We start from the raw sequence: 17,768 nt of genomic DNA, 5'->3' as shown, positions 1-17,768 counted from the left end.
ACACTATATACACTCATTATTGTAAAGATAGGACCAATAGATTCAACGCAATCTCAATCAAACCCCTAAAAGACTGATTTGTTGGTTTTAGGGGGGGGTTTTGTTTGTTTGTTTGAAGAATTTGAAGAAAATCAATAGAATGTATATTCTTCTTCCACTGCTGTCCTAACAAGTTACCAAACACTTGGCAGCTTAAAGAACCCATTATTCCGCTTCTGTGGGTCAGACACCTTAGCGCAGCATGGCTCGGCTGGCTCTCTGCTTAGAGTCTCACAACGATGAAATAAAGGTGTCGGCCGGGTTGTGTTCCTGTCTAGACGCTCTAGGAGACAATCTGTTTCTAGGTTCATTTCGGATGTTGGCGAAATTCAGTTCCAAGCAATTGCAGGGCAGAGGTCCCCATTTCCTTAATGTCTGTCAAACGGGGGTTGGCCTCAGCTTCTAGAGGTCACTTACACCCTGGTTCACGGCCCTTTTCAAAGGCAGCAACAGGCCTCGTCTTTTCCATGCTTGTTGAGTCAAGCCCCTCTGACCTCTCCCTGTGCCCCCATCTCTCTCCTAATTCCTGCTTCTGCCTTCTTTTCTGCCAATTCTGTTTTTAAGGGCTTCTGTGATTACACTGGGCCCATCCAAACAACCCAAGATAATCTCACTATTTTAAGGCCTGTCCATCAGTATCATTGGTTACATCTGTAAAATCCCTTCATAGCACGACCCAGTTCAGTGCTCAACTGCATAACCGGGTGACAGAAATCTCTCGAGAGCATCTCTACAAGGCCACCCATCAAAACGCAGGAAATCTTGCTTTACTGGGTACCAAGCTAATTTTAAAGCAAAGTAATCACGATAGTATGGTATGGCACGAGAACAGACACACAGACAATACGGAATAGAGTGCCGAGAAACAGACCTGTTTCTGGGCACAAATATTTGACCCACAAAGAAAAGGCGGCACTGAAAAACAGCAGGAAAGAACGATTCTTGAGACTTACTCCTACCTCACACCACACAGACAAAATCACTTCAAGAGGATTATAGATCTAAATATAAAAGGCATAATCATAATAAGAAAGTTTCTGAGAGTCAATATGGGAGAGTGGGACTTCAGGAACAGTGGCATTGAGAAGCTCAGCAGACCATCTCTCCAATGAAACAACCATTTAACTGTGAAAAAAATTTTTTTAAACAAGAAACCATTTAATGTCTTTTGAAACTGTCCTAAGGGCATACAGCAAATGGAAAAACATTTTTTCAAGAAAATATACTAAGTGGAGGTGAGAACAGCAAGCATCTGTAACATAGGAGCCACAAGCCACTCCCATTCTCACCGGACAACTCAGGGTGACAGAAGTCCTATGCCAGACGGGCACCACAGGAGCTACACTACCCTGTATAGGAACACAAGGCTGCTGGCATCTCTTACCTCCTGCCCCAGCCTCTGCTCCATTTTGCAGAAACTCTAAGCCAGGAAGGCATGAATGAGAAACCAGGAGTCCCTCCCCTCCAACCAGCCCCCACATATAAGGAAGCTCTATTTCAGGTACTTGTACACTAAAAATACTGAGTCCCAACTGTCCATCCATAAAGCATAGGTTCCTGATCAGAGGGGTTACCATCCTTACACAGTACCCTACTCCTAAGAATGGGGTATCACTGCAAGACAAGTGATCTCCTGCCTCTGCCCCTAACTCCACTGAAGAAGGCAGAGGTTCTTCCCAGGGAAAAATGTAGGCTGTTAGAACAGGAAGCTCTGTTCTCCAACTAAGGGAACTGACTTTATTTGGAACAGGAAGCTCATTCCTAAGGGCATTGTCCAAAACTAGGGAGATCCTGGGGGTGAACAACTAAAATAAGGCTGGTAGTTCCATGATAGTAGTAGCAACAAGCTAAGGCAAAGACCAGCTAGAAGTTTAACAGAGAGAACTAGAGGGAAAGCACAAGTCTCAAAGACTGGAAGCACCTGGCTTCTGCAGAGACCTAACTCAATGCAATCAGAATTGTGGAGCAATTTATGCCCCAGGAGTGATGAAAACAACAGAGCAATCAGCTAGCAATTAGTGAAAGGTGACAGCTGTGTGTGACAGCAATAGAGATGACCAAAAGTTTAATGGGGAGATAAGGGAAAGACACAAAGAGAAGGGGACAAGACCAAAGTCATCTCTGATGGTCAGGGCAACTGAGCATCAGATGTTGAATTCAGCAGAGTTCAAAACAGCTATTATAAATATGCTCAAAGAACAGAAGGAAACCATGTTTAAAGAATTAAAGGAAGGTACTATGACAATGTCTCTTGAAATAGAGGATGGCAATGAAAAGACAGAAATTGTACAAAATCGTCAAATGAAAATTTTCAAGTTGATATGTACAATAACTGAAAAGAAAATTTACCAAAGGAGCAAAACAGTAGACTGGAGCTGGCAGAAGACTCAGAATTAGTCCTTCTGTCTACACCAGAAAGTAATTCCAATCTACATGAGAAAACATGAGTGCCAATCAAGACAGCATAATTGTGTATTTCTCCTCCTTTCTTCTCTTAACTGATTAAAAAAACACACACAACTGCATATAATTGAATTAAATGTAATACATCTGACAATAATAGCACAAAGGAGGCAGGTGGGGACAAACCTGCCAAACTTAATTGGAGTAAGGAAATGATATCAAATGGTAAATCAAATCTACAGGATTAAATGAGAACCAGCAATGATAAGGTCAGTACACAAATTATAAATACATGTTTTCCTTTCTTATCTCAATTTCTTTAAAAGACGTAACACTATATAAATAATTATAACAATATATTTGGTGTTTGTAACCTATAGTGGCAACCTATGCAACAAAGAAGAGGACGGGGTAGAGCTACACAAGAGCAGTTTCTACATAGAGTCTGGTAAGAAGAAGTATAATGTAAACCCTAGAGTAGCAATTTTCAACCTTTTTCATCTTATGACACACATAAGCTAATTACTAAAATTCTGTGCCACACCAAAAAATATATTTTTTGCCGATCTGACAAAAGGGGGGGGGGCATGATATTGATTCATTCACATGGAGCGGCTGTTGTTGTGTTGGCTGTTGTCATCTTTTTATTTGACAATCTAAGGGAAACAGAGGTCAGTGCCCCAGTCTAAATAGTTAGGTATTGCATGTTTAAAAAATTCTTACAGTACACCAGTTGAAAAATGCTGCCCTAGAGCAATCACCTGAGGTACTTCTCAACTGCCAAAAAAAGACGGAAAAAGCAAACCACAGAATAGGGGGGAAATGTTTATAATAAGAAATAAAGAGTGCTTATGCAAAATACAAAAAGAATTCCTTCAAGTAATTTTCTTTTGTAAAGACAAACAACACAAAAACTCACCAAAAGATTTCAAAAGGCACTTCACAACAGATATCCAAAAGCCAATAAACATAAAAAAATGGTAAACATCTTAACTCATCAGGGAAATAAAAATTAAAACCACTAACACCACTTCACATCCATTAAAACAGTAAAAATAAATACTAACAATTCCAATTGTTGTTGAGGATATGGAGCAATAGAAACTCTCATACACTGTCCATGGGAAAGTAAAGTATTACAACCACTTTGGGAAACGAGCAGTATCTACTAAAGGCAAATACACCCATGCCCTATAATCCAGTAAATTTACCGTTAGGTATACACTCAACAAACAGTACTAAAAAGGCAGGTATAAACATGTTCACAGAGCATTATTATTAATAGTTAAGAAGTGGGAACAATCCAAACATCCACCAAGAGATTTTATAAATAAACTGCGGTATATGCAAAGTAATATTCTAAAACAATAAAAATGAACTACAGTTACAGGAATTAACACGGATGAATCTCAAAAACATTATGTGGAGCAGCTAGAAACAAAACATACACTGTGTGAGTCCATTTATATAAAGTTTAAAAACAGGCACCATTAAGTCAGCATAGTGACTGCTTTGGAGAGAAGGTAATGAGTGGCTGATGGGGCAGAAAGGGGGCTTCTCAAGTGATGGCAATGTTCTCTACTTTACTTAGCAACAGTTATCCAGCTTGTGGTTCATAGTAATTCACTGAGTGTTAATTTATTTGTGTGGTTTTACTGTATGTGTTATGCTTCAATAATGAAAGGTACAGTACTATGTAAAATTTTAAAAATAAAATAAACTGAATCACACTAAAATTAGAGTATTTAAAACTTTAGAGGGTAATGACTTTTAAAGACATGTACTTTAAAATATCACAAGGAAAAATTGGTATTAAATTTAATCAAAGTATAAAACTTTCTGCAATGGAAAATATACAGTATTTAAAAAAGAAGAAACATAATGGAGAAAATGGTTCCATTAACTATAGCAAGGATTGCTATCACAATCACATATTCTAATCCCTAAGATACAGACTTCAAGAAAATCTGGCAATAAATTTTTAATACAAATATTAAGTTGAAGCTCACTTGCAATCAAGACATACCAACTGAAACAAGACGATACCATTTAATAAACTGGAGGAAAACTGTCTAATTCCCTTCTCTAGGGAGTGCTTTGTTCACACCTCTATGATAGAAATACAATTTCCTCCCTTCCCCCTTTTCATTTTTAGAGAACTTTACTTCACAGCACTGGAAAGGGTTGCTCTATGATCCACAAGGGAACAGTGCTACCAAGGTTCCTGAATTTCCAGTTTCTAGTTCAGTGCCCTTGAGGTCTAACTGGATTCTAAGGAATACCCAGCCCTATATCCTTCTAATCATAAATTTGTTTTTCTTAAGTTTGTTTCCAGCAACCAAATGACCAATAAGCAGCATCTTGATCTAGTATATGCTGCAACTATATTGCAGTGCTTCTGTTTATACCAGAAGTTGAAAGCTGGCAATTCATATTGTTGTATCTGATCCACAAGGTATTTTTTAAAAGTAGAAATTACATATTACAAATTACGATCTTCCTCACTAGACTGTGAACAAGCTCCCAGAAGGCAGGGAATATATCTTATACATGTTTTTTCCCAGTGCTAGGCTCCAGGTCCAGAAATACTTGCTGAATGAATCAACTATGCCAATAAAGTTTCTACAAAACTCTTAACACTCTGAGAACTGATTCATCTCTGAGAGTCAATAATAGACTTTAAAATCCTAGTTTACCTACTGGAAAAACAGTAATGACAATACACATTAAATAACATCAAAATATTCATCTCCTGCCCAGCCAGTGTGGCTCAGCAGTTGAGCATTGACCTGTGATCCAGATCTCGGTTCAATTCCCGGTCAGGGCACATGCCCGGTTGCGGGGCTTGATCCCCAGCAGGGGACATGCAGGAGGCAGCCAATCAATGACTCTCTCTCATCACTGATGTTTCTGTTTCTCCATCTCCCTTCCTCTCTCTGAAATCAATAAAAATATATTTTAAAAATATATATATTCATCTCTTTTTGCCCAGTTAACCAAGTCATTAAAATCTACACTGAAGTAATTCAAAGGAAGAAAAATTATTATATGCATAAAATAAATGCCACAATATTATACAGTGAAAAGAAATAAGGCCCTGGCCAGTGTGGCTCAGCTGGTTGGAGCATCATCCCCTACATTGAAAGGTCATAGATTTGATCCCTGGTCTTTATCCCCAGTTGGCATAAAGACAACTGATAGATGTTTCTCTCTCACATCAACCTCTCTCTCTCTCAAATCAATTTAAAAAAATAAAAAGCATTCTCCTTGGTACAAATAAGAACAGACACAATGCAGGACCCTTTTATAATTTTCAATGTAGCACTTTAAAGCCTACTTCTGCATATCACAGATAAAGCACAAACACTGCTAATCCAAATCTAAGTGCCTGGCGCTTGCTTAAATGTTATAAGTGTGTCTCATAAATTTGATCAATTCTCAAGCCATAAAAAAATTACAAAAACTAAAATGATGACAGCATCCATTCAGAACACCATTTGAAATCTGTCAGACACAACTGTGCTAGAATTCTTCAACAGGTCAGGGAGACAATCCACGTAAGTCAAGTTTGCTCTGGTCATTGGGATCTTTATCCACATAGTACTTGTTCCCTAGTCTTGTAATTTAAACAAACAAGAAAAAATTTACACTGTAAAGCACCATTATATCTACGTATAATAGTTATAGTTAACACATACTCACTGGTTAATACGCCACCAATTTCCTATCTAGTTCTCCCAACCTTGTGAAGTAGTTACTATTACTATCCTATCCTACAATCAAGAAAACCTATGGATGAGGCATGGAGGTTAAGTTACTACATAGTAAGTGTCAAAAACCCAAACTGGAACCCAGGTCTAACAAATATGTGCTTGTAACTATTACTTACATTGATACGTTACACAAACCTTCTAATGCTTTTAAAATACGGTATCAATATCCAAAAACTAAGTATAATGCTGTCAACTAGGTCAGAGTAGGGAGACACTGGAAGGCAAGAGGAGTAGGGGCCACGGTCTTGCAGGGTGCTGCAACTTATTAGCCTTTTGGTTCTGTTGTTGTTTAAAACAATAAAATAAAAAAATTTAAATAGCGAGAGTGAGAAATGCCCAGAGAAATTATAATAAAGCATTTGGTAATTTAGATCGGATACATATTCAGTATCAGGTTTGCAACCCTTTGGTTAAATGCAAGGCACTGTGTTAATATTCAAGCCCAGTAATTCCTAGGATGAGTTGAACTCTACCTAGGTCAAAAAAACACATGCCCATTTCATGCACTGATGAAATGAGTACAATCCTTCAATAATAACCTGGCAACATTTATCAGAAGTCCTAAAATTGATTTATACTTTTTGCCCTGTAAATTCTATCAGTGGAAATTGCCTTAAAAAACCCCAAACTTTTACTCAAAGATATTCATTATATCATCACCTATAATAGACAAAATATAATATTAAAATTAAAAAGAAATTTTAAGAAAGAGATAACCTAACTACCTATAGAAGTAGTTGTTTTTGTTCAACAAGATCCCCTTTCTCAGGAAAACTACCACTCACCTAGTCTATGTGATTTTAAGGGGACTGTCAACCATGGCTTTTGTGGGTTCCCTCACTCACCCTACTGACAGCCATAATGGCTACCTTGCCATACACATACTTCATCACCCAGGTCCCAATGACTGGTTAAGGAACTGACAATTAGAATACATTAGCATCAACCCAGAACTGACATGTGGACACCAGAAAAGAGAAGTTGTCTTTCAAATGTAATTGCTAAGCTACAATGGTATGTGTCTGAGACTACAGAAGCAAGAGGCTAGAAGAACCCAAAAATGGAGACAAACAGGCTCAATGACATTATTCGAGATTTTGGATCTAAGCTGTTTCAAAGCCATTTCATGTTCTTCCATACAGACAACTCCGTTATGTGAACCAATAAATTACTTTTTTAATTTACCAAAGCTGTGTTAAGTTTTTATCACAGGTAAGCAAAAGAATCATGACTAAAACTCTACCTAAAGAAAAATGGTTAACTAAGTAAATTACAGTACATCCATTCAATGTTATAATGCTGACAGAATCAATACTAACTGTTACTTAAAATGTTCTCAGGTACCTAGTCTGAATCCTAGCTCTGCTACATATTCTCTATATGTCCTTGGGTATGTCAATCTCCATGTGCCTCAATTTCCTTATCTGTAAAATAGGGATATAGTAGTACTTATTTCATATGATTGTTACGAGTAAATGAGTTACGATTTACAAAGTGCCTCGAACCAGACACATATTTTTTGTTCTGTTTTGTTTTTTTAATATGTCTTTACTGATTTCAGAGTGGAAGGGAGAAGGAAAGAGAGAGAGAGACATCAATGATGAGAGTCACTGATTGGTTGCCTCTTGCATGCTCCATACTGGGGATTAAGCCCACAACCTGGGCATGTGCCCTGACTGGGAATCGAACCTCAATCTCCTGGATCCTAGGTCGATGCTCAAACCACTAAGCCATCCTGGCCGGGCCAAATGTGCATTTTTAAAATAAATGAGATAAATAAATAAATTTTAAAAGTAACAAAGTTGACTAAACCATATAATTACTGTGATGTTTTTAAAGACCCATGAACAGAAAAAGGAAAAACTATATTTTTTAAAGAAGCAAGCACACAGAGTTTACCAAAAAACAAAATGAACTGGCTTCATGAAAACAGCTATGACCGACCTTCCCCAGTGGCACTATATTCATCTCAGATAGAAAGCACATACATAGTGTTAAAAAATCATGAAATCACACAATATACCACATTTAACAATATCAGCATGTACCAGGTTAAAGCTTAAAAATATAAATCTAGACGTTTGTCATTCTCTCCAGATAAGGCACAAATTTATGAGTACAACCAATTCTTAATAGTCCACGTAAGTGAAGAACCAGTATTATAAGCTACCTCCTCAAACCACTCACAATTGGTTTTTTAATGCAGTTTTGTAGAATATAAGCATTTTTACTTAAATATAGGTATAATGTCTTTTTGAAATTCACAGTTTCAAACCTAATAATGAAGACACTGAGAAGATGTTTCACATCCTAACCACCTGGGTCAGCTCTACACATCTTTCCACACTATGCTTTGAATTTCTATCAACCCATTCAAATTCTGATTCTCATTATATTTACTAAATAATAAATGTTACCAAGGGATTTGTTTTGTATGCAATGAAGTAACTAAAACTAAGTGTTTAAAAAATATTGCTTATAGATGAGCTTGTAAATTGAGCTTCAAGCCTCCTTTCCCTGCCCATATTGAACACTAAGTCAAAGATCCCAAGTAACGCATTTGAGCCTTCTGTACCAGGTTAGAAAGCCTCCACAGTAACTGGACTACTCCTGATGTTTGTTATGGCTGTGGTGGGCTTATGAGGCCAAAATATTAAGGTAAAATGACATTCCAATTCAGATTGAACATGAAAATAAGATTTTTCATTAGTGTACCTCTAACATTTCCCACTAACCATATCTGAAAATATGAAATGTAAGTAAGGTTTGCACAGCTGGTATAACTTTCTAAATTGGGTTGTTTGGTTTTAGATTTTTAATGTGTGTGCTTTTTAATCTTATCTTCACACATGTGTAAAACTCATGTAAAAAAAAATAATGAAAGTTTAAAGGTAAACTGAATGAGCCTAAGAGACTGGTTAGTAAATTAAATTTGCTAAGGAAAAACAAGAAATTAACCAAAACCAAATTTCTGTACTTTAGGCAATATATTCTAGTAATTAAAATGCACACTTGGTTCAAATCTCAGCACTAACATTTACTATATTGTGTCACACTGGGCAAACTTCTTCACATCTCTGTGCTTCAGTTTCCTCACCCGTAAAATGAGAATAACTGAATATATCTCAGAGTTATGAGAATTAAATGAATTAACATGTGCAAACAACAAATTTCAGCTACTACTGTTACTGCTATATTCCTCTCTAAAACCTAATTTACCTGAGAATTACTAAAATAAGCATCTTCCTGAATGTTAAATATGTACATATTAAAATACAGAAATCACTCCATTTTAAAGAAAACTTAACAGTCTTCAACAAAATTTTCTGTTGGATGCCAAGTCTATAGAGGACATCCTACCTACTACATACTGAGAACGTAGAAATGAACAAAACAGTCTCTGAATTCAAGACCTTTCTGTCTAGTAGGCAACATAAATAAAACTATAATCAAAAGGAGCATGATGGAGGTGCTATGAAATAAACAATCCTATAAGACACTAAGAAACAGAGGCACCTAACTCAGGGCGGCAAATAGTCCAGAAATAATTTCTGAGGAACAATCACCAAAATTAACTTCAGAGCACCACACTGTTGTTTATGTAATTTACATAGTTATTGATATATTCAAAACAGTGTTTTAGAATATAGAACATTAAAAAAACAAGATCACCCACCACACTTTTTTTTTTTTAAATATATCTTTATTGATTTTCAGAGAGAGAAAGAGAGATAGATAGAAACATCAATGGTGAGAGAGTCGTCATTGATCGGCTGCCTCCTGACTGGGGATTGAGCCCGCAACCCGGGAATGTCCCCTGACTGGGAATCGCACGGCGATCTCCTGGATCCTAGGTAGATAGATGCTCAACCGCTGAGCCACGCGGGGCTGGGCCCACCATGCTATTTATCATGCTCCTAAACGTAAAAACCTTTTGGTAATAACAAAGATGACTATCTTCTCCTAACAAACCAAATCATAACCCTGAAAAGGTCACACTGCTTGTTCAAAAACGTTTCCCCACTACACAAACTTCCCTCTAGTTAATTATATTGGGACTAATGTTAAAAGAATAACACTTTTCAGCTGGTAGAGGTTTGAGAGTCTCAAATCCAATCCCTTCACTTTACAAATGAAAAGAAGCTACAAAATATAATGGAAAAAGCACTAAGTTGAGAGGGTCAGACACCTGAATTTTGCTCCCAACTCTCTTATAGTAAAAGCCTGGAAAAATTATCTAAGTTTCCTCATCAATAAAATGAGAGGTTTAGACTTGCTTGCTTCCAAGGCCCCATTCTGTTCTATAATTTTCATTTTATGAAACTGAAGCAAAGAGAAGCAACTTGCCCAAGGTTACACAGCCAGTTAATGGCAAAGCAGAGATTACACTTGGATTCCAACTACAATCAATGATGCACTTTCTCATCTGTACCATACACTTGGATTCCAACTACAATCAATGATGCACTTTCTCATCTGTACCATACTGCTTCTTCTCCGTTAGAACACTGCTCCTCTAAATTATTCTAAGATTTTTGGAAATTATTAACATGCATAAAGGATTTCATAAAATTAAGTGACTTATTCCTATGTCTCTTCTACAGAAAATGAGCTTTAAATCGAAATGGAACAAGTACAAAAAGTCTCCAGCTGTATGTCACTTACATTTATTAAGTTGACCTCAAGAAAGCTATAGAATTTATGCCCAACTTCCCACCACCTAAAATCTAACCTTTCAATACAACTCACAGAAGAGATTATGTTCCATATAAAATTAAAATGTGAATTGTTGCCTCAGCTGGGTGGCTCAATTGGCTGGAGCGTCATCCGGTAAACCAAGAAGGTTGCAGTTGGATTCTCCGTCAGGACACATACCTAGGTTTCAGGTTCAATCCCTGGTAGGGGTGCATACAGGAGGCAACCGATGTTTCTTTTTCTCTCTCTCCCTTCCTCTCTCTCTAAAATCAATAAACATATCCTCACGTGAGGATTAAAAACAAAAAAATGTGAATTGTTATAGGTAATGATAAATATTACATGAATAATGCTCTGAATAAGATGAAAATTAGAATTATTTTATTTATGTCTTTAACATACATTTTTAAATTCAAGAGAGATCAATTTAAATACTTTTCCTTCATATGTCCTCTTTTCAGAGTCTCTAGCTTTAAAACCATTAGAACAGATTAAGCATATTACTTCTGCAATCACATAAACAATTACAAGTAAAAGACTATACAGACTGTTGATAGTTTATATCAAAATTGAAAATTAGCCCCCCAGCAGTATTCTAAAGTTCTGTGCCCAAATATATTACAACTCTACTATACTGTATCATTAGCAGCATCTGATTCCCTAAAATGTCTTCAAAGCTTATTATATTTCACAGGGAACTTAGAGAGATTTCAGGAAGACTGATAGGATTGATTCCAAAAAATACAGGAAAAACCTCAGAGGAAAGCATAATAAAAATGCAAAATAGTAATAAAGTCAACAATAGCTTCATACTACTGACTTAGGAGAATATTCAAAAACATTCATGGATATATAAGTACAGTTTAACTATATTTAGGGATTTTCAAAGAATCAGAGAATGCTTACATTTTTAAATTGGATGGGACCTTAAGTAACTTAATCCAATAGTACCCAAAATAAGAATCTACAGAATTTATCTCTGTCTCCCCCTAAAATGTCCCTGTAGTCTGCTTTTAAATTCTTACAGCGAAATACTTCAAGAGGCAGTTCTTTAACGTTGTTGGGTAAGTCTAGCTGCTATACAGTTCTTACATTCTTGTCAAAAAATTATAGTGAATTCCATCTATGCCTTCCTTACTTCCATCTGCTGGTCTGCCTTTTAAAATAACAGAATAAATTTATTCTCTCTTCTATTTGTGTTTGAAATACCTGAATGAAAACAGCTATCACGTTTCCCATCTTTTAAGTAGTCTCTTCTTTAGGCTAAATGTATGGTCCATAGATATCTTCTGGGCCCTGTAGACACTTCTGGAATACAATGTATCTCCACAGTGCAAGTAATCCTTTAAATAAACCGGCACTTGTCGAATTTTGGTGTAATATTAAAAATTAATATATACAACTTCTCAAAAAACTATTAAAAGCTTACTTTTTCCAACTACATACCTATGTGAAGCTGGATTCTCTTCACATACTTCAATCAAAACAATCACAACAGACTTTTGAAAGCAGAAGCAAAATCCAGCTGTCTTCTACTAAGTCAGAAATTAAATTGATTTGTAAAAATATAAAACAATGCCACTAATTTCACTAAAGTTTTTGTTTTAGAATATTTATCATAAGTTAAAAAATTTGTTAATATGTTATTTTTAGATAAATTAATAAATACTTTTAAATGATTTCATTTCTAATATAGTAAATATTAATAGACATAACCCACATAAACAAAATCTCTTTGGAATCCTCAATAATTTTTTTGAGAGTCAAGAGGTCCTGAGACCAAATAGGCTAAAGCAAGCCTATTTCTCAGGGGCAGATTCCCAGACCTCTAACTATCCTGGGTTTCTCTCTTTTCTCTTTCCCTCCTCTAACATGTAAATGTGCCTCTGAACCATCTCCATATTGATAGCTGGGAATTCACATATGCAATTCCTGTTAGCATGAGTGAAATGTGAGACTACAACTTCAGGATGAATATAAAGCCTTAGAGAGGACTAACATCATTTTAACTTGCATGCTAGTTGGTCAAAAAGAAATATACCTACCCTACAGCATATCTATTCATGAGCTAGAATCCTTAAATCCCTATCATCTTTCAGTTAGTGACTTCAAGAAATTAAAGGGCCATCTGGTACACCTTTATTTTTAACATCTCCCTACAAGTATTATTACTCAGTCATCTCGAGTCAAATATTTTAATTCTTCTATTTAAGGGATGCAGTCTGTAAATATGGAAACAGAAAGCAACAGTTTAATTATGCTGTGATATTATCTTTTTAACCAAACTACTTTCACTATTTACATAAAAGTAAAGCATATTATTCATATCTGGTAATATGAAACAAACAAAAAAAAATACAAGTCTTTTGTATAATCATTAATTTGACTCTTAGCAATAACCCATTCAAAAGTACCCACGTACTGATACACTAAAACAAAAATAAAACCCCAACTGCTCATCTAGCCAGTAAGAAGCTATAAGTTTTGAGGCCTCAACAAAGCAAAAGTGACCTTTATTTGAAAATGTACTCAATTTCCTAACTTCCCACCTCCTTAAAAGGATTATTAAAAGACAAAATAGGAGATCATAGGTTTAAAAGATCCAACATGAAATTAGTAACTACGTCCTGAGAATCTCTCAGAGAACTTCCAAGATTAATAAAGGAAAAGTTTGGGACTCCCAAGAAAAAAAGTAGTCTATACTATATTATACAAATCCCTAAATTCTAATCAATTCCTAAATCTTAGAATATTTAAGAGTGTATTTTACTTGTAATTAAGTAAAACTGCATTAATATGATAATGAGAGTTGGGTGAGAAAGGGAGGAAGAAAGCCAAAATATGAAGCATTAAAAATAATCAGCTTAGAATATCTGGGTTTCAAATATATCAAAATTTCAAAATAATTTTTACAGCTACTTATGTCACATCTTTAAAAATAACCCATTTTCAAAGTTAAGTTTGCTTAAAAGTTCAACACATATATAACCTTCATATGTGTGACTATTCATGTGTATCTCTTTTAAGTTTAAAATTTCCTATTATATATTACATTAAATTGGCTCAGTTTTTCAAGAAACAGGGTTTGTTCTCTCCTTGATAGATACATTCAAGTTCATTTACAGTAACAATTCTTACTAGCAGTCACCAGAAGTCAAAAGTTCTCTCAATTAACATCAATGTATACAACATACTAAATATATACCTGGAAAAGATGCTAAACACTCGTTAAAGTAAAAACTGAAATTCCACGCAATAGAAAATGTCTCCACCTTGATACCTGCGGCTTAATATATGCAATTCCTGTTAGCATTAGTGAAAGCTGAGACTATAGCTTCAAGATTAATATATAACCCTAGAAGGGATAACACAATTTTAACTTACATGTCAGTTGGTCAAAAAGAAATATACCACTGTGGTCATACAGGTAAATTGGGGTGAAGTATAACTTTCGTAAAAGCATGTCCTGATATTTCATTAATTAACAAAGGCTCACTGGTTTAAATAACATAAAAATCTATGATAATTTAAACTGCTGGGAAAATTCTGGTTATTTGGAAGTTCAAGCTAAATTATTCCAATCCCTCAAATGTTTCAAACATCAGGAAAAGTGCAGAATAGTAGAGAAGTTTTTTAAACTAAAGTTGAACCTCAGAAACTCACAATCTATATTTTGCAGCCCCCACATTACTAATACTAGTAACAGGTGTTACAGATGAACAATTCAACACTATATCCTCAGTATCCAGTACAGCACCAAGCTTACAAAAATGGCTCAATATTTAAGAAATGAATGAACGCATGAAAAAAGGGATAGCCTTGAAAAAAGGAGTCTTTCCCAAAACCATCATTTACTCTCACTCATTATACTATCATTCATAACACTTTCATTAAGCATTATTAATGAAACTACAGACAAACGTAAAAGCTGAAAGTGCCAACTGCTCTATTTACAAATTAGATTTTAAAACATTCGTTTACAAATCTTCAAACGCAAAAAAAAAAAAAATCACCAAATAAACTTTTATCTTCTAATAATCACAACTCAGTGTCGGGGGTGAGATGGAAAGGGGAAAATGTCTGTCAATGTATTCAGCATGTTTAATGGATGCCATAAATCAAACCTTCCCATGAATTTTCTAGAGCAAATTCATGCCAATCTTTGAGCCTATTGTCACTTTCACACATGCTCACAGGAACAAAATGACAAAGAATGCTATGCCGGAACCAGTGAATTCAGGGCACAAAACACTTGATTAACAATCGTCAAGGCTCTTAGTAAAAACTGACAAATATTTTCTAAATAAATTAATCCCACCGATTCTACACAAATCAAAGCTTCTGGTTTCTTTAAATGATTCGCTGGACTACTGGACTGCCAGACAGCTTTTTTTTTTTTGAAAAGGTGGCTACAATCTCCTTGTGTGACACAACTGGGAATGAACAACCCATTTCCCAATTGCTGATGAATACCGCTCAATGTTTTCCAGACAAAAGAGCGTTAAACGCGATTCCATGCACATTTATTCTTTCCCCATAAATGCGTGTTCTCCCAAATTTCATTTTATGTGGTACACTTAAAGTTAAATACAGCAAGTTGAAATTTTAGTCAAAAGCACTCCGGTGTCTTACTAGCTGTGTAACTGCTACATCTGGTGGCAGCACACTTACATGCAAGAAGCCAAAAACTTAGAAAACAATTGTAACCGATCTGGTGCGTGTTGCAGTAACCTTTACGCAGATATTTCCCACAAAACCCACGACCCTGTCAGAGAAGAACAGTAGCCGACTTGCTGTAACGAGATAACGTACTAAACACACAGGAGGTGATAGCGAAGGAAAGTTGCAACCATCTGAAGCGGTGGTTTTCAAAGCCTGCCCACCAGACAGTCAGTCTATCCTCTAAATTGCTCTAGGGAGCCAGGCAAGGGATCAAAGTCGGCTTTGATAATTTCAGCGGCTCTCCCGAAAGGGCAGAGACCCTGCAAACGAGGGACATCCTCCAGGTCCTGAGCAGCAAAGCTCGCGGAGCGAGGACCGCCTCTATGGGAGGAGTGCGCGAGGGAAGGGGAGGGGGCTCGAGGATGAATGCTTCAACGGGAGGGAAAACCCACCAGAGACCGGAGGCCAGGAGGTTAAGAGTACTGAGTGTACTAGCAAATGGAGCAGAAAGGGGCTCGCGTCCGGGGGGAGGCTTCCCACCCTAGGAGGACCGACTCCTAAGAACCCCAGACGAGTGTGTGCGCCTCGCCTCGCCCCGTCCCCTCCAGCCACCGCGCAGCCCCTCGTCGGTCTCCTCCGCCACCCGCGAACCACCACCCACAGCCAGCGCACTACCTCCCCGGAGCCGGGCGGCCTCGCGTCCACCTCGCCACCATCCCCCACCCCGAGGTCGAGGGGAGGAGACAGAGGGGGCGCGGGGACCCCGGCACGGGAGGGGAGGCCCTCGAGCGGGCGCGGGCGCGACGGTGCTTACCTTCCCTGGGCCTCCCGGATGGCGGCGTGTGATTCAGCAGGGACCTGGCCGCCGCCGCCGAGCCCGGGGTTGGAGACGTGGAGAGCTGGGACCAAGATGGCGGCCCCTCCAAACTTCCACTGCTACTTTGGACACTCATCAAGCTACTTTCTGGGAACCCGACTCCCCCCCTGCGACGGCAGCGGCGGCAACGGCACCGGCACCCGCCTCCGTCATGGCGGGGGCCGCGCTGAGGGCGAGCTAGAGAGCGAGGGCAGGGAGGGGAGAGCCAAGGGGATGGGGGAAGGAAGCCGAGAAGGGGGGAGGTGGAGAGGGAAGAGGTGAGGGGAGGAGAGGGGACGGGGAGGAGGAGAGGGGGGAGACGCCAGGGAGCAGGCGGGCGCGCCGGAGAAGAGGCGGAGGGAAAGAGCGCGGCGGCGGAGGCGTCGAGGGGGCGTCCGCCGGTGCCGGCGTCCGAGCGCGGGCGGAGCGCGGGCTGCGCCGGACGAGGAGACTTCCGCGGGCGGAACCTGCCGGCACCTCTGCAGTGCGTCGGCCCCCGGCGTCGCCCGGGTGGCGGCAGCGGCGGGCGGTGGGTGGCGGCTGAGGCGGCAGGGTAACCTCTGCATCAGTTACAGGCGGCGGCGGCGGCGGCGGCGGCGGCGTCACGCGCCGCCTGTGCAAACACTATCGCGAGGCTCCTGAGCCTCCGGTGGCGGCGGCGGCGGCCGCGGGAGCAGGCTTGGGGGAGGGACCTGCCAGGGGTTGGGGGCGGGGGGGTGGGAGGGAGGGAGCGCGCGAGGGAGGAGATGCGGGCGCCCCTGGCGCACCCGCGGATCGCGGCCGGGCGCGGGAGCCCCGGGCCGGCGGACTCCCGTGCGCCGGAGCCACCTCCCCGCGCCGGCCGGAGGGAGGCGCGCCCCGCACGCGCCCCCGCCGCGCTGCTCTGGCTCCGGCTCCCGCTCGGCTGCCACCTGACTCCCCGCCGCCGCGGAAGCGCGCCCGGATCCCGACCCACACCCTGCCTGGGGAGAATTGCTTCTGCTCGCGCCGGGCTGTCGTTCGTCAGGAGTTCGCTGTGATCGTGTCTCAAAATGGAACTGAAAAGTTGAGCGTTGCTCCTCTTACCCATCTCTGCTGTGCAAAAAAAAACACACAGAAAACCCACGAGCACTACTGTGCGTCTCCCCGTCCGCAGAATGGGAGTGATTACCGAATAAAAGCTAAGAAAATAAGTTGGGGGTGGAGTGTGGAAATGAAACTTTATGAATGTTTTCTAAAACTGAATCTTTACCGATGTTGTGCACCGCATGTGTTGTATAGCACTTCTCTATTTTAAAACGATAAATGAAAAATCTAAAAAGACAAGTTTGATTACTGAATTCACACATTTAGGGAAGCTG

General features: G+C 39.2%; 1 protein-coding gene across 1 annotated transcript in view; it reads right to left on the bottom strand.

The window, feature by feature from the left end:
- Nucleotides 1-17,267, bottom strand: part of TLK1 (tousled like kinase 1) — a 118,742-nt gene extending 101,475 nt beyond the window's left edge. The window contains exon 1 of the mRNA XM_081143360.1: nucleotides 16,387-17,267. Coding sequence (XP_080999486.1) covers nucleotides 16,387-16,525 — 139 coding nt within the window. The 5' untranslated portion in view covers nucleotides 16,526-17,267. The remainder of the gene's footprint in view (nucleotides 1-16,386) is intronic.
- Nucleotides 17,268-17,768: the final 501 nt, after the last annotated feature.

Source organism: Miniopterus schreibersii, assembly GCF_964146895.1.
Source record: "Miniopterus schreibersii genome assembly, chromosome: 7".
NCBI classification, from domain to species: domain Eukaryota; kingdom Metazoa; phylum Chordata; class Mammalia; order Chiroptera; family Miniopteridae; genus Miniopterus; species Miniopterus schreibersii.
Note: the sequence above shows the minus strand (reverse complement) of the source record. Positions and strands in the feature narration are given on the sequence as shown.